Consider the following 20,867-nt stretch of genomic DNA (forward strand, 5'->3'; position numbering starts at 1 on the left):
CTGATCAAAATCCCACGGTCTCCCAACAAGCACGGATTCTACTCTCCCCCCTTCACCCGAGCTACGCGCGCGCGGGCGCGGGGGGAAGAAGGGGGGCGGGGTGGATGAGCTGCCGCTGACGACGGTTTTTTTTTGTTGATCAGCACGGCGAGCTTCTTCTGTCTGGGGACCTCAGGGAGCGCGGTTCTAGCTAACTACATAGTTACTAGTTAGTCGGCCTAAGTTGCCGAGCCCCCAGCTCGGAGAAGACTCGGTCACCCACGGCTTTTTGCCAGCGCCCCTGGAGAACCGCTGCCCGCTAACTAGCTCTTCGCTCACTTAGGGGAATCTTGGAGGTTGACGTCAGCACGTGAAGCCTCGGTGTGTATCGTGCCTTGCCTACTATGTATATGGCATCTATGTACGCTAGCCCAACAAACAAAAAACCCATGTCAAGCCGTCGTAGTTTGGTTGGTGGGTGTAGAGCAACGGTGGGCGCTAGACCGAATCGCCCGCAGGTGCCCGGGCCGACGGAAGAGAACGTGACGGCTTGGCTATCGAGGGCGCCCGCGGGCATCCCGCACGTTTTTGTTGGTCACTTTGGTCGACGTGCATTTGGCATGCATGGCTCAGGTCGGCAAAGGGGGCTCGATGTGCATGAAGCAGGGGATCGAGAATTTCAACGGCGCCCTTCATTGTGGTGAGGAACGGAGCGGGCAGGCCCCCCTTTTTTCCCTCTCCTCGGAAAGAGAGAGGTGTCGACGGTGATGCCGGGTCATGCAGCTCGTTTTCGTCGTTCACATGAGATCGGGTGCATATCCACGGGCGGAGGTTTGATGATAGTGGGTGGCTATCAGCTAAGCTATCCCTCGCACGTTCTCAGCCCAGACAGTTGACCATTACGCTACGGATGATTCCCCGTGGTGAAAGCCCCCATGTCCGGATCGGTCCGGATCGGGGGGGCGGGGAATGGAAGGATTGGGGGAAGGGCCAGGATTCGCAGGCTGGCCGCCCCGGGGTTGCACGGGCCAGGGGACGGAGCGGATAGAGAATGGGGATGGGGATCCCGGCCGCTGCGACTGAGTCACCGATGGGGGATTGGCAACTTTCCGAGACGGGCTTCCTTTCTTTCGAGGTGGCTCCTCATGAGCGGTATTCCGAAGCTCTTTTGGCGACTCGGGGGCCGCTGAATCTTTCCATGGGTCGGTAAGAAACATTGTGCCTCTGCAGGGACTCGTGTCTCTACCACAGCAGCATTCGGCATCAAAATCCCGAGACATTTTCATCCCTGAAGAAGAACAAAAAAAAAAAAAAATAGCCGACAGCCAATCTCATGTATGTGTATGTATGTACCTTACACAGTATCTACCGCCTACCCGTTCGTGTAAGTGACACAACCTACCGCTTGGAAACTCGCAAGGTTCCCGATGGCCCCACCACCGAGAAAACCCCACCACCCACCTTTGGCGAACCGCATCGCCCCACCATCAAATGGCAGCCCAGACAGGGGTCTTGTCAATGAGCAGTCCAGAAAAGTGGAAAACCTTGCCTCCGAATTAGGCGTTTCGGCGGTGCAGGCGGTGCCTTGTTGTACTGTGTACTTGGGACAATGGGCGAATTCGGGGCACGCATGGCTCGTGTTGCCGTCTTTGTGACTCGTCGCAGCCTCTTGACGTCGCCTCTCGGCCCCGGTCTGGCGCTTTTTTTTTTTTTTTTTTCAACTCTTGGACTGACAAACCCGGAACGGCCCCGGGTCTACCCTAGGTACTCCTCAACGGGGTGCGGAAATATCTAGTCTGGTGTACCTCTCTGGGCCCTCCCTCTTCCTCTCCCTCCCGTCTGCCACCGGCTTGTCTTCCTCACCCACACGCAACACCCTCCTTCTTTGGGAGCAGTGGCTTCACCAACTGCCCCGTCTACCCTCGCCCTTTGAGCCAACCACTCTCTTTTCAGCAGATCCTGCAGGACCAACGTCCTCGTGGCCTGCCCACCATCCTTCCCCTACACACACCGAATCGCTGCCTCGGTGTTGGCCGGGTACGGACGCCCGTCCCCTTTTAAGATAAATACTCCCAGATCGGCTCCCTGGGTTGTGGACCTGGCCTGAAGAGCAACGGCCCCTCCCCCCCACCATCGCGGTCCCGGCCGATATCTTTTTTTCTCCAGACCGACCCATACCGTATCTCTAGCACCCCCGTTGGATTCTACCATACCAAGCTTCCATCCGGACCGCCCGACCTGTGGTCCTCCTCCTCCTCCTCCTCCTCCCCAACCCACTTCCTCGCCGACCTAGTCAATGAGCCCGCCGCACGCGGTGGTGAACAAGCCGGACATGACCCGGGCCATGTTGAACAACTCTTGCGATAACGCCTGGATCGTCCAAAAGTTCGGCGGCACCAGCGTCGGCAAGTTCCCCAACAAGATCGCAGAAGACATCGTCAAGTAAGGAGATACCTCTCCGCTGTGCCCTGTCGTCTGGAGGGAACCTTTGCGTTCTGACATGTGACACAGGGTCTATGTTGAGAACACCCGCGTCGTGGTAGTATGCTCAGCACGGAGCACCGGCAAGAAGGCAACGGGAACCACAAGCAGGTATGTCGAATCAGCCCTATCCGATACCTACCTACCTACCTACCTACCCCCCCCCCCGGAGCACCCGGCCCTCATCAACCCAGCCTTTTCGGGCGTCTTCCCCCACGTACCGGCAACACCGTTCCGCGCCACGGCGTTTTCCCATTTGTCAACCGTTGCGGGGCTCGCTGACAACATGCGCCCGCCCTCCCCCCTCCGTGCAGGCTTCTCGAGGTGTACAAGAAGCTGCGTGCCATCGTAGCGGCGGCATGTGATCCCGAGGCCCAAGAGGATCTGCTCGGCGACGCCACCCACATCGTCCGCGAGGTCTGCGCCGACCATGTCGCAGCCGCGGATACCTTCATCGAGGACAAGGAGCTCGCTGCCCTCCTCAAGGCGGATACCGAGACGGAATGCCAGCTGCTCATCGACTACCTAGTGGCCGCGAAGCGGTTCAACCTCGAGGTCAACTCGCGCGCCAAGGACCGGGTCGTCAGCTTCGGCGAGAAGCTGAGCTGCAGGTTCATGACCTGCCTGCTCAAGGACAAGGTGAGCAAAGGAAACCGCCGCCCGAAGAGAAGAGCTTCGCGCTGACCAAGGCCCAGGGAGTCGATGCCGCGTATGTCGACCTCGCCGATATCATGCACATGGACAGCCCGTGCCGGCTTGACGCCGGGTTTTACAAGCGTGCCGCCGACGCCATCGCCAACAAGGTGCTCGCATGCGGGCACAAGGTGCCCGTCGTGACGGGCTTCTTCGGCAACGTTCCTGGCGGCCTGCTGGACGGCGAGATCGGCCGCGGATACACGGACCTGTGCGCGTCGCTCGCGGCGGTCGGCCTCAAGGCGGCCGAGCTCCAGATCTGGAAGGAGGTCGACGGCATCTTTACGGCCGATCCCACCAAGGTCCCGACCGCGCGCCTCATCCCGTCCATCACGCCGGCCGAGGCGGCCGAGCTGACCTTTTACGGCTCCGAGGTCATCCACCACCTGACCATGGACCAAGTCATCAAGGCGGTGCCCCCGATCCCGATCCGCATCAAGAACGTCAAGAACCCGCGCGGCGAGGGCACCATCGTCAAGCCCGACCCGCTGCTCGCCGCCGACCAGCAGATCCAACGGTCGCGGCAGCCGTCGGATCCGACGCGGCGCAGGAAGCCCAGGCGCCCGACGGCCGTGACCGTCAAGGACAACATCTCCATCATCAACATCCACTCCAACAAGCGGTCCATCGCGCACAAGTTCCTGGCGCGCGTCTTTTCGATCCTGAGCCAGCAGCGCATCTCGGTGGACCTCATTTCGACGTCCGAGGTGCACGTCTCGATCGCCGTCCACATGGGCAACTCGGAGGGCGGCAGCTTCGACCAGGCCGTGCAGCAGCTGCGCGACGAGTGCGGCGAGGTCAGCGTGCTGCACGACATGTCGATCCTGAGCTTGGTGGGCGCCGAGATGAAGAACATGCCGGGCATCGCCGGCAAGATGTTCTCGACGCTGGGCGACCACGGAGTCAACCTCGAGATGATCTCTCAGGGTAGGTGACCCTTTTGCGGTTTCCCAGGGAGCCTCGACGAATCATGCTAACCACTCCCGATGCTTTAGGTGCCAGCGAGATCAACATCTCGTGCGTCATTGATGCTCGCAGCGCCGAGAGAGCCATGAACATCCTCCACACGAGCCTCTTTACCTTCCTCGAGTAGAGGAGGGTTGGCGGGTGGTGGTCTCGCCTGCGGCCGGTTCGCGGAGGCATAGAGCTGTGTTGTTCTGCTAGCGCTCTTTCTTGCCCACACGAGGATTTTTGCATAGGTTGATTTGGCGATCGTTGGTTCATCTTTTTGGGTTTCCATATATCTATATATAGACAGAGAGGGCGGGTCATTTCCAGGGAGTGATGATGTTGAGGGATGGCGGTTGCAACATCTCTGGCGGCGTACCAACAAGCGTGTGTATACAGGTGCTTTCGAGTACATAGACCTTTTTTTGATTCATGACGGGATACCGCGATGAATGTATCAATGTGGCCACTCTTGGGCTTGTACAAGCCTGCCTACATGATGCATCTAAACGACTGGAGGGTGGTGATGTCAGAGATGGGATGGCGCATTGCCAAGGGTTAGGGTTACCGCACCGGAAATTCCAGGTACGCGCCGCGCTCGGTCGGTGGCAATCGATAAGCCAAGCACTCGGCGCCGTCTTCAACTTCCAACCCGTTTTCCTGTGCGACGCTGCCACCACGACCTCGTTTCATCATCAACCATCCATTCCCCCCCCGACGCGGCTCTACAGCACCACCCACCGCATCGCGACGCCCTGATTTCAGCGCGATCCCGGCGTTTGCTCTCGGAACCTATCCATCCCCCGATCCCGCCTTGACTCCGTGCAGCGAGTCGCCCGCCAAACCGCCATGGGAAAGGCCGAACCGGGCTCGATCAAGGCCCTCAACAAAAAGATGAAGCAAAAGGGCCTCACCCGGCTGCGCTGGTACTGCCAGATCTGCGAAAAGGCCTGCCGCGACGAAAACGCCTTCAAGATGCACTGCCAGGCCGAAAGCCATCTCCGCAAGGCGCTCGAGGCGGGCGAGAACTTCAAGAGCGTGCAGGAGGACTACAGCCGGCAGTTCCTGCACGAGTTTGTCCGGCAGCTCAAGACGTCGCACGGCGAAAAGAGCATCCACGCCAACAAGTTTTACCAGGAGATCATCGCGAGGAGGGACCACGTCCATCTCAACGCGACCAAGTGGCATTCGCTGACCGACTTTGTCAAGCACCTCGGGCGGGAAGGGATCGTGCGGGTCGAGGAGAAGGAGGACGGGCTCTTCATCGCGTGGATCGACGATTCCCCCGAGGCCATGCGCCGCCGCGAGATTGCGCGCCGCAAGGAGATGCAGGACAAGGGGGACGAGGAGCGCGAGCAGATGATGCTGCGCGAGCAGATCCGGAGGGCGCAGCGGGACGCCGAGGCGCGCGGGGCGACGCTCAACGAGGACGAGGCCGCCAAGGAGCTCAGGAGGCAGGAGGGGGAGAAGATCAAGCTCAGCTTCGGAAGCGCGAAGCCGGCCCCGGGCGCGTCGTCAACGACAACGACAACGACAGCGCCCGCGGGCGACAGGAAAGAGGCAGCGGAAACAGCCGCCGACAAGGATGGGGCGGATGCAAAGGCCGAGGCGAAGGAGGGTTCGTCGTCGGCCGAGGCGCCACCGGCAGTGGCCGGCGAATCCGCTGCCAAACCCGTGTCCCTGAAGCTCGGGGCCAAGCCGCCGCAAGCCAAGAACGTGTTCAAGAACGCCTTCGCCGGCGCCCCCAAGAAGGTCATCCAGGCCCCGCCCAAGAAGATGAGCGAAGCGGAACGGATCATGAAGGAAGAGCTGGAGCGCAAGAGGGCGCGCGAGGCTGGCGGCGGGCCGCCAAACGCCAAACGGCCGCGGTTTTAGAAGGCTGGTTTGCGCAGAACCGCCTTCTACGGCGTCTTTGAAGGCGGTCTCTGCGATGTGTAGCACCTAATTTTGCATCACTCGGCGTTCGGTTAGGATACAAGGAGGATTTATACGAATGATACCAAGTCACAATAACACAAGACAATGCCAATAATTAGGGAAGCAAGTAAAATTAGACCGTGGTATATGGTGCTGCCGGAGCCGTCCAAAACTAGCCGGCTCTATCATCTCGTAACCCAGTTCCCAAACGCCGCCGCCTGAATGCTGTGTGTCATGAGCCTTCTAAGCATCCCGCTCTTCAGCCGCCTCCCCGACGACCCCCTAGTCCGCCTCGGTTGCGCTGCCGTCGCGTCTGCCGCGTCGTCAGTTCGTTTCGCTCCTTCACGTTCGGATCGAGGGAGAAGAAAAAAAAAAAGGAAAACCTACGGAATATACGTGATACGGTACTCCTCCTCGAGCGTCGTCCGCACGTCATCGGGCAGCTGACCCGAGACCTTGGTCGCGTAGACGCCGCGCACGTACTTGTCCAGGCGCTGCCACTTGGCCACCCACGAGTTGGCCGGGTCGGCGAGGGTGATGAGGCCCTCAAAGACCTGGGACGTGCACGAGTCGATCTGGTCCGGGGAGCCCTGGAGGTGGAGGAATTCCTCGCAGTTGGGGCAGCCCTCGTCGCGGAAGCGCTGGCGGGGGCTTGGGTTAGCAGGGGCTGACGATGGATGGGGGGGATAGGAGGGATGGGCGGATGGGCGGATGGGCAGATGGATGGAGGAATGGATGGATGGATGGATGGATGGATGAGGTGTGATGGAGGCAGTAGGGAAAAAAAAAAAACTTACAGCGTAGGTCATGACGATGGAACAGACCATGCAGGCGCGCAGCCAGCGCTGCTGGGCCGGGGCGACGTAGTTTTCGGACATTGCAAAGTGGCCGAGGGCTGGAGAGGTGGCGGGAGAGTGAAAACGGCTGCGTTTGCGAAGAGGGAGATGCCGTGGGGATGGGGTTGGGGTGAAATGAAAGGCGGCAGGGCGGGAAGGGTTGTTGACATTGGCGGAATGGAGAGAGTTTGATGGTGAGGATCTCACGGACGACCTACCTACCTAGGTCAGGTACCTACGGCTGGGCTCACCTGAGCTTCCCCGGAACCACAGCGCTGCATTCGCTGAAACGCTCTGTTGCTACGGCGCGCCTGAGCTCCCGGGCCGCCCAAAGGCCCCGGCGCCCCAGCGCCTCAGCGCCTCTGCAGGGTTGGCACGGTGCAGCGGATGTGGGGTTTTCCCAGCCCGCACTGCCCTGTTCTGTTCTTATCAGGGACGACCTGAGAGCCCAACGGGACAGCAGGCGGGCTCCGTCCATCGAAACTCGAGGTGCTTCGGCCGGCGTCTTGAGCCATCTTCCTCTCTCTCTCTCTCTCTCTCTCGCTCTCTCTCCACACACACACTCTCTCCCTCGCTCTCCCTCCCTTTGGCAACCAACAACCCCATTGCCTGCCGGTCCCCAGAGCGACGGGCTGCTTGCAAATGCTTTCATCGTCCTGGTCGGCTTCTTGGTTTTCCTCCCGGTTTCCGTTTCCTTCTGAGCCTCCCGAACAATGAACTAGGTGAGACAGCCTGCCAGCCACCGAGTTGCGAGTCGGCAAATCCCACCCTTCGATTGCGGTTATCTCGTCTACCCCCCCGGAGAACCCGCTTAATCCATTATTACCTGGTGTAAGAGCAAGCCAAAAGCCAGCATACAAAAAAGGCCGAAGGATTCCGCCGAGGGCCGAACACCTACCAAAAAAAAAAAAAAAATGGGCAACAGCCCCTCGACACCCAAGACGGGCCCATCGTCGTCGTCATCGTCATCGTTGTCGCCGCCGCAAGCTGTGTCTCCGCTTGATCAACCGGTGAGATGTGGCAACGGAAACCCCATTCCGGTGCAGCGCCGTCGGGTCGCTGCCCCGCCAGAACCCTCGCTCACGCATGCGCAGGGCACCTCGTTCCAACCCCAATCGAGCACCGGCCCCGGCAATCCCGCCACCACCGCGACCCGGCCGAAGCTCCCGACCTCGTCGCACCACCAGTCCCGGCACCTCGGCCCCGGCTCTGCCGCTCTCTCCGTCTCCCCCGCCGCCTTGTCCAGCTCGGCGGGCTCCGCCAAGCCCCTCGAAGTCGGCAAGCCGCCCAGACCCAGCGACCCCGTGTATGAGCCTGCCAAACCCGTGGCCGTCCCTCACCCCCACAACACGTCGTCCTCGTCCCAGGCATCGCATCCGTCACCGCGCGGCTCCGACGGCTACGACGCCGCCGCCATGGCGCACAGCAGCCTCCAGGACGTGTCGTACCTGACGCGCCCGCCGCGCCTGCCCCTGCCCATCGAGGAGGAAGTCCACACCCCGGGATCGCCCATCCTCACCGCCGCCGACGTCACCGAGCCCCTCGACGATGTCGACGGCCTCGACAGCGCCGGGCCGAACCAGCCCGTTTCGAACCTGAGCGACACGTCCATGGTGGAGGAGGAGGATGCCGAAGGGCTCCTGGTTGACAAGACGAGCCCTACGGTGCCCACGAGGCTGGTGTGGCGTCACGGCGGCGAAAAGGTCTACGTGACGGGCACCATCTTCCAGTGGAACCGCAAGACGCGCCTGCATCCCGTGTAAGTGTTCTCTGGGGTGATCGCCGAGGGCTCCGGGAAGGAGGAGGAGGAGGAGGAGGAGGAGGAGGAGGAGGAGGAGGAGGAAGGGTTGCTAACGCACGCGCGTCCGCACCCGAACAGCGAGGGGCAGCCAGGTGTCTTCGCGACCACCGTCAACGTCCTCCCGGGAACCCACCACGTCCGGTTCCTCGTCGACGGGCAGATGCAGACCACGCCTGATTACCCGACCACGGTGGATTATGCGAACAACCTGGTCAACTACATTGAGGTGGCCCCCTTGGAGCGGCCCCCGGCGCCGGCAGAGGCGGCGCAGGCAACCCCCGAGGCCAAGTCCCCGCAGCCGCAGCCGCAGGCAGAGACGGCAGCTCCCGAGGCGGCCGCCGCCGCGCTTGCCCCCCGGTATCGCGAAGTGCCCCGGGCGGACGAGTTTAGGCAGCAGATCCCCCAGTACCTGAACGACCTCGACCAGGCCGAGGACTCCCCCGCCTATCACAACGCCATCATGGCCACGGAACGCTTGCCGAACCCCCCGGCGCTGCCCGGGTTCCTCAGCAAGCCGATCCTGAACGTGGCCGCCATGAGGAAAGACGACAATAGCGTCCTGCCGCAGCCGAACCACACGGTGCTCAATCACCTTGCGACGAGCAGCATCAAGAACAACGTGCTTGCCGTGTCCACAACCACAAGATATAAGGGCAAGGTGGGTAGTGATACATTCATGTTTTCCTCTGCTCTGTGGCTCCCCCCCGCCCCCTCGACTAACAACAGCCGCGCAGTATGTCACGACCATCATGTACAAGCCCACCACGACCGAGGGCATTTGACGGCCGTTTCAGCCCCAGACAGACCCAGCGGAAAAGAGAGACGTGGGGCGTGAGGGTGCGTGCTGGTCACCGTTGGGGTCCAGAAGCGGCTCTACCTGGTTGTGGATTCAGGCCTCTTTGTGGTTTGGCGCAGGATCATGGATAGACCCGCGGCGGTAATGGAGGGAAAGGCCCCCTCGGTGCAGCGGAGAGGCAGGGACAGGGTAGAACTAGAGGAAAACGTTGCCAACAACACGACGTCTTTTTTTTTTTTTTTTTTTCTTTTTTTTTACTTTCTCCATTTGACGAGCACCTCGTCTGTCCTGAATCGCTGGGTACACGTGCTCTCGTCGATGGGCGTGCTGAAGCCCGTCTCGTACGCCAACAAGCCCGCATGCGCAATCATGATGCCGTTGTCGATGCAAAACCGCTCGTCGGTCGCGTAGACGCTGCCGCCCCTCTCCGCGGCCATGAGCCCCATCATCTCCTGCAGCCGCTCGTTGCACCCGACACCGCCCACGATCAAGACCTGGCTGCTCCCCACGTGCGCCATGGCCCTCTCCGTGATCTCAACGAGCATGGCAAACACCGTCTCCTGCAGGCTAAAGCACAGATCCGCCGCCGTGTAGGGCTCGCCGTCCGGCCCTTTGCCCTGCCCGGCCTTCATCTGCGCCGCCAGCTCCTCGACCCTCGTCAGGATCCCGCTGAAGGAGCAGTCCATGCCCTTGACCGCGTACGGCAGGTCGAGCAGCACCCGCCCCCCCTGCTTGGCCAGCTGCTCAATGTTGTACCCCGGCGCCGGGTCGTTGCTGATCTCGAGGGCCCGCGCGAACCGGTCGAGGCAGTTGCCCACGGCGATGTCGAGCGTCTCGCCAAAGATGCGGTAGCGCTGCTCGGCGTAGGCGATGACCTGGGTGTTGCCGCCCGACACGTAGAGCACGACGGGGTGCGACGCGCCCGTGATGGCGCGGCCCATCTCGATGTGGCCGACGCAGTGGTTGACGCCGACGAGGGGCTTGCCCCAGAGCAGCGCGAGCGCGCGGGCGCCGACGGCGACCGACGTCAGCGGCGCGCCCATGCCGGGGCCCCGCGTGTAGCAGACGCAGTCGATCTCGTCGGGCGAGAGGCCGGCGTCGGCCAGGGCCCGGCCCGCGACGCGCACGAACCAGGACCGGTGGTGGTGGGCCGTGTCCTTGGGGAGGAAGCCCGTCCCGGGAGGGGAGACGAACGTGTGCCGCACGTTGGAGAGGACGGTCGAGGTGCACGAGGAAGGGTCCGAAAGGTCGCCCTCGTGGAGGATGACGCCGACGCCGAGCTTGTTGGCGGAGCCTTCGCAGCCCAGGGCGATGCGGCGACGCTTTTTGGTGATGTCCATTGTGGTCTTTTTTTTTTCTCTTCCTTCCTTTGGAGGAGCTGTGGCGGGTAAGGTACCGTTACGGACCTTGGGTTCCTCAGGTTCGGCGGATGGGGGGAGGGAGGGAGGGAGGGAGGGAGAGAGGGTTGAGGAGGAGCTTGTCAGACGTCTCTGCCGTGAAGCTCACGTCTTTGAGGTTGCTACCCTGACGAGCTCAGGGGTGGGTCAAGTGTACCGTCGCGGTATACAAAGAAAAGTTTCGTCGCGTCTCACGAACCTTTATTAGAGGACGTCGAACCGGAGGCGATCTGGTCCAGTCCAGTCCATCCAGTTGAGCCCCTCCTACGTTCCCAAGTTTCCATCCATGGCGGGGCACTTCCCTGAAGGAGGAGGGAGGGGGGGGCGCGAGGGGCCCGTAACGTCAGGCCCTGCCGGCCTCTCTCTGCAAGACAAAAAACGGGCCCCACCTACGGTTGCAGGGTGCGTCCAGGACCGCAGCCACATGGCACGTGCACCGATTGGGCGGTTTCGTGGCCCACAGCCGCGCCGACTCCACTTTGGATGGGGCTTCGGTGGCCCGGGGGGTGTGTGGTCACAGGGCAACGGACCCCCACTGCACCGAGAAATGGACTTTGTCCATCTACGTACAACAATTCTCCCTCCACCTAGCCCAAGAGCCTCCCCCTCATGGCCACGGCACGGCGATGGACAGGCCGGTGCGCTGCTGGGCAAGCTTCGGGGGGTTCTCGCCCAGCGCTAGAAATCACACCGCCATGCCCTCCAAATTTCTCCTTTTCCCTGCGGCTACCCCGTCTGCTCGGTCCCATCGCGGCGGGACCTAGGTCCTGCTCGCTTGAGGACGCACACTTGGGGGGCGGGGTGCGGTGATGAGCGCTCCCGAGGGCTTTTTTTCCTTTTCGTCGCCGTCGAGGTATGTTTTGATCGAACCTTCACCAAGTCGGAGCACCCTCTCCCCCTCCCCGTCAGCCTCGCTGAACGGAGGGTTTCGTTCCGGCATCTGCAGCATCAGAAACTAACCTGTCCATTTTCCCCCAGAGGAGTCGCACCTTCACCAGAGAGCAAGCAAGCTGCCTCGCCAATGGCTCTTGTCAGTTGCCTCCCCGTCCACGCAGAAACCGAGTCGAGCTGTGAGCATCAGCTCTGCTGCCTCTCCCCCTTTTTTTTCTTGCCTCCTGCAGCAGAGCTCGCCCACGCAAGAAACTCAAGCGGCTTGAGCGCCGACCCGGCAAAGGAGGCTGCGCGCTCCATTTGAGCGCCCGGACATCTCTGGCTGAGGCGATGGTAGCCATCTATGCCTTTGTCGCGGTTGAGCGGAAGCTTCTCCGGTCCACGGCGCCGTTCTTCCAAGCTGCATAGAGGCTCCGGTCGTCCGCACATCGCCACGGCTTTCGGACGCAGAAGCTTGTACGTCGCAACAGAGCCAGATCGGGGCCCGCCCTGACGTTAGGCACACCCTGCCCCCTCGGCGGCACATGCGAACGGCCATCGCGACGTTGGCGGCGCACAGTCACAGCCCTTGATATCTCGTGCCTCTGCGCCGGACTCGGTCTTCGGCGTTCAGCCAATGGACCCACTTTTCTTACTCGATGTGTCTAAGGACGGCGGATGATGAGTGCTTCCGACTGCACCCCACATGACACCAACATCAAACTGGTCTGCCAATCTATCAAACCAGCTATGTATGTATGACTTTCACGGCTTCCCTTCTTTCATTCCTTGTCTCTTCGATTCTGGACACCCCGACACCCAAGTTTCTCTAGCTTGGTCATGTTTGTTCCCCGCCGAGTTTCTACCCTGTCGCAAATTTTCTTTGGCTAGGCTTCATCTGCCGCTCCCCCCCCCTCTTCCCTTCTCTCTCCAGCATTCTTCCTACATCACTTTGCTTCCACGCCAGCTCGCTGAGACCTGGGGCATTTGGTGCTGCTGCCATTCACCCTCGTTCAATCCTCTCCATTCTGCTCATGGTTCCGGATCGTCTTACTCAACAAGGTCCCCGACTGACAGCAGCCAGGACAGAACTATCCCTCGACCCAGCACAACAGAGAGCAGACACAAAAAGATGCAGCAAGATGGCGCTTTGTCATTTCAAGCACCCGGTCGACCGGACCACGGGCACCGACGCAACATGCTGCGGATATCTTGACACGGCATATGTACATGGCTCCTACCGCCCGGCCCTGTCATCTACACGTAACCCATACTCCAAAACGCCCCGCCAACGCTACCGACCCGACTTCTACCACCCATCGCTTACAAAAAAAAAAAAAAAAAAAAAAAAAAAAAAAAAAAAAAAAAAACAGTTCGCTGAGAGCTGAGATGTACAGGGCGGCAAGACTCGCGCCTCCGCCTCCTTGCCAAATCCCACGACCTCCGGGTTCTCCCGGCTCGCGTCAACCGACGGTCCTCATGCTACTGGTGATGCCTGTTTGGGCCATCTGTGGCTGTGGTACCGCCTGCGGTGCAGGTTGTGGTACTGGTTGTGGTCCAGGCTGTGGTTGGAGTTTCTGGCCTGGTGGTTGGGGTTGTTGCAGCTGTTGCTGTTGCTGTTGCTGTTGCTGCAGCAGTTGCTGCTGCTGCTGGAGCTGCTGCGGTGGTGGTAACGGCGCCCGAATGATCGGCACTCCTACCCGGCTCGTCATCCAGGGCGGCAGCGGGATCGACGCGCGGAACCGCAACGCTGTGGTATCAAACGGGTCGACCTCATACTCGGGCACGTCATCCTCGTCATCCGACGACTGGTCATACTTCCACCGGTCGAGCACGTCGGCACTAACGTCGCGCGGCGGGCTCACCATGCCGCGACGGTCGATCCATAACCGGTTGAGACGACCGATGCGACGCCGGTACATGGGGGGGTTCTCCCTCGACTCTTGGTCACGAGCCACCCCGCGGAACTTGAAGACGGACTGCAAGTCCTGGGGTTGCGGCTTGTCAAGATCCATCGGCGTCGGCTCTTCCAGCGACACCGACGACGCGCTAGCCGGCGGCGTCATCAAATACTGCGTCTTGGCCGGCCTAAAGCTAGGATCCGGCCGCGGCCCGTGGACGGGCGACAGCGGGCCGCGGGTGAGATCCAGATGGTTGCGGTTCCACTCATTGTGGCTCTGCACCTTCTTTTCAATGTCGGCGCGGAGCTCGTTCTCCTTCTCAGCCAGGCGGTCAGCCAGGAGAGCAAGGTCGGCCTCTGCGGGCCGGGTCTCGTTCCGGGTGGCGATGGTGAGCCGCGTCGGCGGCGGCTGCCGCTGCACGGCCGGCGCTTCGGGAGCTTTCCTCTTTTGCGGCTGGAGAAGCATGTCAGCACGGAACGCGGACGATGAGCAAAGCTTGCGGGACCACCGACCTTCTGGTTGACGAGGTCCTCATCGTCGGTCTTGATGCCGAGGCGGACCTTCATCTCCTTGAGCTGCGCCCGCACCTCAAAGATGGCGCGGTCCGTCTTGAGCAGCTCGGCCTTCATGAGCTCGCGGTTATGCGCAGCGATGACCAGCTGCCGGCCCTCCTCGAGCTCCCGGCGCAGCCTCTTGAGCTTCTCGGCGCTCTGGACGTCCCTTGCGCGCGTCTTGCGCGTCAAGCGGACCTCGCGGCGGCGGAAGCACACATAGGGATCGGCATCGTCACTCTCCTGATGCCTCTCAAACTTGAGGGTGGGGTGGAGGGGTTGGTTATTGAGGGCTTGCCGCCTTGATTTCCAGTACTCGTAGATGTCCTTGGCGTGGGGCATGATCTTGGCCCTGTCGAGCTCTCGCAGGGCCTGCAGCATGTCGTCGTAGGGCACTATGGTCTGGTCTATCGAAGCGAAGGGCGCCTTGATGTAGGACGTGTCCTCGTACACCTCCATGATGCGCTCAAAGTCATCCTCCGAGAGCTGTTGGCCCAGAGGCCGCTTCTGGTTATACGACTTGAGGAAGCTCTCGTCATCCTCCGTCATGTCATACATGCACCCTACGCATTCTTCTACCGTCTGGGAGAAGCGAATGTAGGTGGCCGGCTTGGAGGACGGCCGGGCGTAGAGCTCGTCATAGCTGAGCTCGCTCTGCTCGGGCGGCGGCACGGGAATCTCCTTGTCCGCGGCGACTCCTGCGCTCTTGAGCACGACCTGCAAATGGTATTCCTGCAAGGCAAGGTCAGCACATGTGCGGGCCAAGGCGGTAGCTTGGCGTTGGGCATCGCTCGGGGATGTCACGTGCATAATCACGTGACACGACGCGATGCGGCCACATGTCAACTCACATTTTCCTCAGCCTGCTCGACGCCGGTCGCGATTTGGGCCTCGGTCTGGAGGGATTCATACTCGGACGGATCGATCTGGTCCTCCCGGAGCACGGGCAGAGGTGTTTTGACGTTGAGTTTCTTGTAGCGAACCTTGCGGGTCGCCATGGCTGCGGGGGGGACGTGACTTTGGCAAAAAGTCTCGGAAAACGGTGATTAAAAATCGAGAGGCTCATTTAATCAGGGGTGCGAAAGCGACATTTCGGGTTTTTGGGATGAAAAAGCGACGTTGATGCTGGTATTTCGATGAGCAAAGTATCGCCTTGGGATCGAGTGACGTTGTGATTGCCTCGTGCAGAGTTTGCGAGTCCGCGTCGGTCGGCCTGGCGTTGAGTCCTCGTGATGGAGTTCGATTGGCTGATGCGAAAGGGGGCCGCCCCACCCCGATTCTTTCCTTGGCCCAGCCAGAAATCAGCGCCCGCCGGGCGAGGCCCAGGCGGAGCGGTCGCAGGCGAGACGAGCCCCTGAACGTTTCTGGCTCGGGCATTCCAACAGTTGCTTCCTGATTCTGTCGGTCCTCAGGAAACCATCGCAAAAAATAAAAATAATAAAAATAAAAATAAAAAAATAAAAATAATAAATTATAAAATAATTAAATAAAAAAGGGGAGGGGGGTTTTCGTTCCTCCCAATTACGGATCCGGAGTTTGGCTCGGGTTATGCCATCTCCGACCGATGGAATGGTTTTCTAGCGTCCCTCTCTAGGATGCACGCGTCATTCCAATGTTTGGCTGTCTCAAGATCAAGCCTCCCGTCTCTCTTCTCGCCAGCCACACCACCGATGCCATGTGTGGCTGGTGCCACTCAGATCTGTGGCTGAGCGCAGGACTTTCACCCCGCTTCTGTTCCTCTCCCCGCCCCTCCCTCACCCCCTTTCCTTCCAGGTCCCTCCCCCCCTCGAGCCTCGGGCACTCTTCCAGAGCTTGGCCCGAGCAGACCGCCCCCACATCCTCGTAGCCTTGTCTTATCGAGCGAGCTCCGCCCTAGTTACCTCGAGCCTGATCCCGTGCTGTCAACAACCTACCACAATACATTTTGTTTTCTGTACATCTGCTGCGTAGGTCGGACATAGGAAGAAGAAGAAGAAGAAGAACAAGAAGCAGTCTTTTCCAGCAGCGACGAGCATCCCCCTTCGCACGGTGGTTTCTGCAACGTACTCGCAACCGACCGTCCAGGCCCGCCGATTTGATTCGCCCTCGTCACCGCATTCACCCCAAGAGCCCGCCCTCTCCGCGACATCCTTTTCGATCCTTTTCCCCGACCCAGCGGCGGCGACAAACCAGCCGATTCTTTGCATCCAAGGGAGGGGGGGATTCGCCCACGGCAACCCACTGCACGAGAAGGAATTCCGGAGGGAGAGAACACCACACACAAGCCGGCAAGATGGGCAACACCACGAGCGCCGTGCTGGACAACATTGTCCAGGGGTCCAACTTCGACCGGGAGGAGGTGGACAGGCTACGGAAGCGCTTCATGAAGCTGGACAAGGACAACTCGGGCACCATCGAGCGCGAAGAGTTCCTCAGCCTGCCGCAAATATCGTCCAACCCGCTCGCGACGCGCATGATTGCCATCTTTGACGAGGACGGCGGCGGCGACGTCGACTTCCAGGAGTTCGTGTCGGGCCTCAGCGCCTTCAGCAGCAAGGGCAACAAGGAGCAGAAGCTGCGCTTCGCCTTCAAGGTCTACGACATTGACCGCGACGGCTACATCAGCAACGGCGAGCTCTTCATCGTGCTCAAGATGATGGTCGGCAACAACCTCAAGGACCAGCAGCTCCAGCAGATTGTCGACAAGACCATCATGGAGGCCGACCTCGACGGCGACGGCAAGATCAGCTTTGAGGAGTTTGCGACCATGGTGGCCAATACGGACGTGTCGCTGAGCATGACGCTAGGTGAGCATGCCTTTTTTTTGCTATCTCTCTTATTTTCTTTTCTCCTCCGTCCCTTGGCCTTGGTTGCAAGGTATCCTTCAGGGGGGGAGGGGAGGTTCTTTGGGGAAAACACTACTAACCACCTTCTTTTGCGTGTTGCAGACCAGTTCTAAACGGCAGGGTGACGACTGCCTGGAGACGACTCGATGATTTGATGATATCTGGGGGAAAAAAAAAAATCCAACCTGACGACCTTGCGCCCCTCCTCCCTCTTTTTTTTTTCCCCACCTCCATGATGTTGGTTCATACTCAGCATTTGGCTTCCAAGCGAGCATATAGGCAAGCTAATGACAGAAGCATCAAGTTTGATGTCTGATGATGAGATATGATCCCCATTTGTTCCAGCACTCTCTCTGGCGCCATTATTGCGTCTCTATGTGATGGCTACTTGTGATGGTCGTCGTCGGGCTGCAAGCCTTATAGCAAGTCATTGGAAACATTTCCACAGAAGCCCCAAGATCCGTGGGCGTTGCTTTGCTCGTGTCGTTTGCTAGATGTGCGCTGAGGCGCTGGGTTCTAGAGGAGACATGTTTTACAGGATTGTCGTACGTTGGAAATGGGTCAGAAATACAATGCGAGCAGAAAGAAACCGCTATTCTGTAGGGCCACGCCGTCTGATGCTTGTTCACTTCCGAAACCCGGCCTTCACCAGCGCCTCCTCGAACAGCTCTCTACACCTCACACGGCTCCCGAGCCTCGCGCACAACAAGAAGGCGCCGCTCAACTTCCGATGCAGGCTGTACGTCTCCTCGGGCGGCGGGGCCAACCGCTCCCGGATCATCACGGGAATCTGCGCCTTGACGCGCTCCGTGATGGTCTGGCCCCGGAAATCGTACACTTCGGGCGCGCTCTGCAAGAAGGGCTCCGCGAGCGTCACCACGCTCGTCACGTGCGCGTCCAGCATCGCCCGGCTCTCGTGTCCCGTCAGGTACCCCAGGTCCTTGCTCAGATCCCGCACCGCGTCGCGGTCCGCCCGGGCAGCCGCTTCCAGCAGCCGGAGGTAGGTGGAAATGAACTCGTCGGGGTACTCGCGCGAGGCGCCAAAGTCGAGCAGCTCGAGACGGTTGGTGGCCGGGTTGTAGAGGAAGTTGGTCCAGTTGGGGTCGGTTTGCATGAAGTGGAACTCGGTGATCTCGCGGAGGCAGAGGCGGAGGATTTGCGTGCCAATCCAGTCGCGCTGGGATTGGGTGAGGGACGGGACCATGCGGGTAACGGCGGTGCCGCGCATGAACTCCATGGTGAGGACGTGCTTGCCCGAGGCCTCGCGGTAGACGCGGGGGACGGCGAAGGCGGGGTCGTCGGCGAGCGGGGCGCCCGCGTTGGGGCTGCTGTCGGGGTCGGCGATGGAGGACGGCATGAGCAGCTGGCGGTAGCGTTCCGCGCAGCCGGCCTCGCGCTCGTAATCGCACTCCCAGGCGAGCTCGGTGCGGGCGTTGGCGATGGTCTTGTCCAGGTACAGGCCCTTGGGGAGGAGCTTGGTGGCGTTGAGGAGGATGGCGAGGTTGTCCAGGTCGGAGTTGATGGAATCCGCGACCCCAGGGAACTGAATCTTGACCGCCACGGGAGCGCCGTTCTTGCGCAACACCGCGCGGTGGACCTGCCCGATGGAGGCGGCGGCGATCGGCTTGTCCTCAAACTCGGAAAACAAGTCGCGCCAGTCGGCGCCCAGGTTGGCGGTCAGCACGCGGTCGCGCTGCCAGGCGGGCATGTAGTCGGCGCGGTCCTGCACGCGCTGTAGGACTTCTTGGATCGGAGGGGGGAGCATCTTGGCGTCCTGGAAGCTCATCATCTGGCCGAGCTTGAGGGCGGCTCCGCGCATGCGCGAGAGCTTGGCCACCAGCCGCTCCATGTTGGCAGGGCTCAGCATCACCGAGCCCGACCCGCTGCCGCCGCCCACCGCCCGGCTGAGGCCCTCGCCGATCGCGCCGGCAACCATGCCAGCGGCGAGCCCGCCGTAATTCCACAGTCGGCTGATGCGCGACGAGGGGACGGCCGACTCGCGTAGTTGGTATCCAGGGGCGCCGGACGCGAGGGGAGGTGGCGCAAGGTCGGCGCTGCTCTCGACCATCGTATCTTCCCGCTGAGACGCGGCCGATCCAGGCTCTAGAGGGGATGGCTTCGAAGGCTCCGTCTCTGCCGCCTCCAGCGTGATCGCCGGGGCAGAGCCCACGGGACGGCTCTCCGCAGGCTCGGGGTTTGTCTTGGTGCTTGTCTCAGCAACCTCCTCTGGCGCAGACGTCGGTTCAGCAGCCGGCTCGGCAGCCTGGGGTGTGTCCTCTTCCCCTGCCCTTGCCCTCGGAAGGGTATCGTTCCTGTCCGCTTGTTCTTCCACCACCCCGGACGCCTTCACTGTCTCCTCCTTGGGTGTCCCGGCTTCTGACGCATCCTCCTGGACCTCCTCCTGGACCTCCGCCGCCTGCCGAGCCTCAACGATCGCATCCACCTCCTCCTTAACCTCTTGCCCTCTCGTCACCTCGGTTTCCAGCTCCGCCTCCGCCCCCTTCAACGCCTCCAGGATCCCGGACCCCCTCTTGGTGCGGAACAGGCTCTGCATATCCACGCCCGGGCCCAGGGGCTTCTTCAGGATTTTGGACGTGAGCTCTTGCGCCGACGGCGGTGGCCGCTTTGGCGCGACGAAGCCCTGCTTGAGGAGGGCGATGGAGCCGTTGGCCCAGGGGGCAGGGACGAAGGGCTCAGGGGTCGGGGTTGGTGGTGTGGGGGTTGTGGTAGCGCTGGTGGTAGCGGACAGGTCGGCTGGGGGTTGCGGGGGAGAGGAAGGGTTCGCAGGGATCTTCTCGGCGGCCGATCCGGTACCTGCGCCTGTCGCGGCCTCGGGGTTGGGTTGGACGTTGGCCTCCGTTGCCGAGGCCGGGACCGAGGCCGAGGCGGACGTCTCTTTCCCGTCGACCTGCGGCCTGATCTGCTGCTGTTCGTGCGGCAGCAGCTCAACCGTCTCCGCCCCTTGTCCCTCGTGCCTCGAGCCCGGGGCTTCCGTCTGTTGCTCTTGTTCTTGCGGTTGCTGCCCCGCTTGTGTCTGTCCTCCTGGAGCGGACGGTGCCGGCGGGCGCTGGTTTTTCCTCAAGACATCCCTCGCCACGGTCGACTCGCGGCCGTACCTCTCGATCTGCCTCGCGCGCAGGGCGACATGCTGCCTTGCCACGGAGCGGGAGGCGCTCGCTACGGCGGCGAGGTCGACGAGGATGTCGGCGAAACGCATGGTGCTGGCCAGCGGGGGGCAATTGGAGGACTGGAAATCAAGCGTGTTGTTGGCTTTGGCCCATGGCGTGTCTTAAGATTGGTGCATCATGTTTCTCGAGGAATGCCCCGGTCGTTGATGTGCTGTAGCGAAGTGTGGAGCGAGCGAGCGAGCAAGGACGGCAGGCCGGACGGAATCTTGCATGAACGGGATGTTCCAATGGAGCGAAGTCGATGTCGGATCGGGAGCCCGCAAGCCGCAAATTTTTGGGCGCAGCTTCCCCCTGCCGATGGAGCTCAACTGCCCCTGCCTAGCGTCGGGAAGGCGCCGGGAAGGCGCCGGGAGGGTCCGCCTTGCCGGGACATTTCAGCGACGCTGCGCACCGTAGGGCTGAGCCTCTTGGGGGTTCCATGTGTCATGCACGGGCCCATGACAAGCCCGTCGTCAGGGATTTGGTACGGGGACCTGTTGGCCTCGGGTGCTCTGAAGACACCAAAAGAAGCCAGCCCTTCCAGGTTTACAGGAAAGTACCGTAATTAGGAGGAATAGTTGTATCGCGGTTGAGAAAAACCACTTGCAAAAAAACCAACAGTGTTATTGGTGTCTTGATGTACATTTCACACCCCCACCCCCACTCCCCTTTCCAATGTCTATGAACTTTGGGTATCATCCAGGT

At 61.1% G+C, this 20,867-nt stretch overlaps 8 protein-coding genes across 8 annotated transcripts; 4 read left to right on the forward strand and 4 right to left on the reverse strand.

Annotated features, from left to right (window-relative positions):
- Nucleotides 1-2,275: 2,275 nt before the first annotated feature.
- Nucleotides 2,276-4,246, forward strand: VTJ83DRAFT_3400 (uncharacterized protein; the record flags this gene model as incomplete). The annotated part of the gene is made up of 5 exons (XM_071009775.1): nt 2,276-2,421; nt 2,491-2,571; nt 2,775-3,099; nt 3,156-4,080; nt 4,149-4,246. 5 exons carry the CDS (start codon nt 2,276-2,278, stop codon nt 4,244-4,246), a joined length of 1,575 nt encoding a protein of 524 aa, XP_070867278.1.
- Nucleotides 4,247-4,950: 704 nt separating this feature from the next.
- VTJ83DRAFT_3401 (uncharacterized protein) lies at nt 4,951-5,976 on the forward strand (the record flags this gene model as incomplete). The annotated part of the gene is made up of 1 exon (XM_071009776.1): nt 4,951-5,976. One exon carries the CDS (start codon nt 4,951-4,953, stop codon nt 5,974-5,976), a length of 1,026 nt encoding a protein of 341 aa, XP_070867279.1.
- A 324-nt stretch (nt 5,977-6,300) lies between these two features.
- VTJ83DRAFT_3402 (uncharacterized protein) lies at nt 6,301-6,896 on the reverse strand (the record flags this gene model as incomplete). The annotated part of the gene is made up of 3 exons (XM_071009777.1): nt 6,301-6,331; nt 6,406-6,659; nt 6,816-6,896. 3 exons carry the CDS (start codon nt 6,894-6,896, stop codon nt 6,301-6,303), a joined length of 366 nt encoding a protein of 121 aa, XP_070867280.1.
- Nucleotides 6,897-7,768: 872 nt separating this feature from the next.
- VTJ83DRAFT_3403 (uncharacterized protein) lies at nt 7,769-9,437 on the forward strand (the record flags this gene model as incomplete). The annotated part of the gene is made up of 4 exons (XM_071009778.1): nt 7,769-7,864; nt 7,949-8,613; nt 8,734-9,313; nt 9,390-9,437. The coding sequence occupies 4 exons, from the start codon at nt 7,769-7,771 to the stop codon at nt 9,435-9,437; spliced, it is 1,389 nt and encodes a 462-aa protein (XP_070867281.1).
- A 268-nt stretch (nt 9,438-9,705) lies between these two features.
- VTJ83DRAFT_3404 (uncharacterized protein) lies at nt 9,706-10,791 on the reverse strand (the record flags this gene model as incomplete). Its single annotated transcript, XM_071009779.1, has 1 exon — nt 9,706-10,791. One exon carries the CDS (start codon nt 10,789-10,791, stop codon nt 9,706-9,708), a length of 1,086 nt encoding a protein of 361 aa, XP_070867282.1.
- Nucleotides 10,792-13,181: 2,390 nt separating this feature from the next.
- On the reverse strand, nt 13,182-15,168 carry VTJ83DRAFT_3405 (uncharacterized protein; the record flags this gene model as incomplete). The annotated part of the gene is made up of 3 exons (XM_071009780.1): nt 13,182-14,072; nt 14,132-14,902; nt 15,022-15,168. 3 exons carry the CDS (start codon nt 15,166-15,168, stop codon nt 13,182-13,184), a joined length of 1,809 nt encoding a protein of 602 aa, XP_070867283.1.
- Nucleotides 15,169-16,442: 1,274 nt separating this feature from the next.
- VTJ83DRAFT_3406 (uncharacterized protein) lies at nt 16,443-17,108 on the forward strand (the record flags this gene model as incomplete). Its single annotated transcript, XM_071009781.1, has 2 exons — nt 16,443-16,956; nt 17,098-17,108. 2 exons carry the CDS (start codon nt 16,443-16,445, stop codon nt 17,106-17,108), a joined length of 525 nt encoding a protein of 174 aa, XP_070867284.1.
- A 512-nt stretch (nt 17,109-17,620) lies between these two features.
- VTJ83DRAFT_3407 (uncharacterized protein) lies at nt 17,621-20,212 on the reverse strand (the record flags this gene model as incomplete). The annotated part of the gene is made up of 1 exon (XM_071009782.1): nt 17,621-20,212. The coding sequence occupies one exon, from the start codon at nt 20,210-20,212 to the stop codon at nt 17,621-17,623; it is 2,592 nt and encodes an 863-aa protein (XP_070867285.1).
- Between the last annotated feature and the right edge of the window lie 655 nt (nt 20,213-20,867).

This window comes from Remersonia thermophila, chromosome 3 (assembly GCF_042764415.1).
Source record: "Remersonia thermophila strain ATCC 22073 chromosome 3, whole genome shotgun sequence".
In the NCBI taxonomy this organism is placed as follows: Eukaryota; Fungi; Ascomycota; class Sordariomycetes; order Sordariales; family Chaetomiaceae; genus Remersonia; species Remersonia thermophila.